Genomic DNA, 1,680 nt, shown 5'->3' on the forward strand with positions numbered 1-1,680 from the left:
TTCAATTAAGAGGCTTTACTTTTTATGTCAGAAAAAACCCAATAAATAAAAGGTGCTAAAGTGAGCATTAAGAATTTGGTTGTGATATACTGACAAAATCTGGGAAGGCAAATCCTCAAAGCTCCCCTGTTCTGATCTGATCTGTCGCAGCAAACTATGAAGCAAGTACATAAATAATGCAAAATATGATTGCGAATGTGAGATTTTCAAAAACAAAGACAACATAATTCAGGTTAACTTTGTTGAACAGTGAATAAATGAAATTCATCTACACCTGAATAAAACATATTTAACAATTGAAAAAAACTTTTCAACAACCACAACAAGTAAGAACTTTGAACACGTATGAACAGGATTGGTTTTAGGGCACACACAGGCCCCGCAGCGGATTCCGACAGTCGCTTTACTGGTGTGTCTTCTACGGCGGAGTTTAGAGAGACAGGTCGAGCTCCACACAGGCAGGATGACTAACAGGCGACAGGACAGCCACACAGGGCAGAGCGCCACCCCTGGCTACAACCCCCAGCCTCGGCTGCGGAGCTGGCTTTGTGCGTAGGAGGCACACAAGAAAGGTGACCCGGGCAGACATTATTCAAAAGCTACTTCGCCGCGTAACTCTTCCGCCGCGTAACCATTGAATAATGCTCAGGAAAGCTTTGGGCTTTTTATGTTTGTTTAAGTTTTACTCCTTGTATTTAATTTTTTAAATAACAAGGTCACTAAAACTCATGCACGCTGCAAAAAACCTCATGCAGTAGTTAAGGTAAACCATCCAAGCAGTTTTTATTCATTAATATTCATAAATACACACAGCAGCTTCATTAGAGATTTCAATTTTCCTCTTCAGTTTGAATGTGGAGTATTAGGAGAGCCTTTGCATGTCACGGTACAGGAAGCAGAGATCACCCCTGCACTGCTACCTACATTACCTGCTAGAAGTAAAAATTAGTTAAGTGGAAATGATTATCATATATATTTTCTCTCTTCCTTTGAATGTACACAATGTAACAAGAGTGACAGACCTGAAATTACAATCACCAAACAAACCCAAGATAGTTGTTGTCCACTTTCATTGGCAAATACAGCACAGAGGACATTGTCTGCGAATTGGGATGTCATCAAAGAGGAGGTGGCGGAGGCTCATTTCCTTTATTACTCTCTTTTAAATTTAGGTTTTCTAAAGCAACATCTAAAGGCATAATATCTACACAGCCCATAGCACCAAAATCTGCCATCTCCCCCCGTTCATCCTCGTCGGAGGACGAGCTCTCTTCGCGCACTAAAGTGGACAGAAGGAGCTCTTGGACGAACAGGCTGCGGTCTGCGCGCTCACTTTCCATGGACTGGCGCTCTATTTCAGACATTTTAGGATCATTCAACCTGTGTGAGTTAAAAAGAAAAGATCTTATTGGTAAAATAGCAACGAACGATGGCAGGGTCAACGTGGATGATGTCCGAGCCCGAGCTAGCTTCAGAGCGGGCAAAACTCAGACTCCGAAACCTACTGTTGCAACGCTTGGCTCTCAGTTGTCACCTTTATTATGCTGCGTTGAGCTCCCCACACCTGCGGCGACACTGTCACCCTCAGGTGCAAATCTAGGCTTCTTTATTTATTTATTTATTTTTAAAGATTTTCTTTATTTATTTGACAGAGATAGAGACAGCCAGCGAGAGAGGGAA

General features: G+C 42.1%; 1 protein-coding gene across 1 annotated transcript in view; it reads right to left on the minus strand.

The window, feature by feature from the left end:
• Window positions 1–758: 758 nt before the first annotated feature.
• Window positions 759–1,680, minus strand: part of KCMF1 (potassium channel modulatory factor 1) — a 20,151-nt gene continuing 19,229 nt past the window's right edge. Inside the window, exon 6 of the mRNA XM_034653381.1 lies at window positions 759–1,380. Coding sequence (XP_034509272.1) covers window positions 1,119–1,380 — 262 coding nt within the window. The 3' untranslated portion in view covers window positions 759–1,118. The remainder of the gene's footprint in view (window positions 1,381–1,680) is intronic.

The sequence above is a fragment of the Ailuropoda melanoleuca genome, unplaced genomic scaffold, assembly GCF_002007445.2.
Source record: "Ailuropoda melanoleuca isolate Jingjing unplaced genomic scaffold, ASM200744v2 unplaced-scaffold8299, whole genome shotgun sequence".
Lineage (NCBI taxonomy): Eukaryota > Metazoa > Chordata > Mammalia > Carnivora > Ursidae > Ailuropoda > Ailuropoda melanoleuca.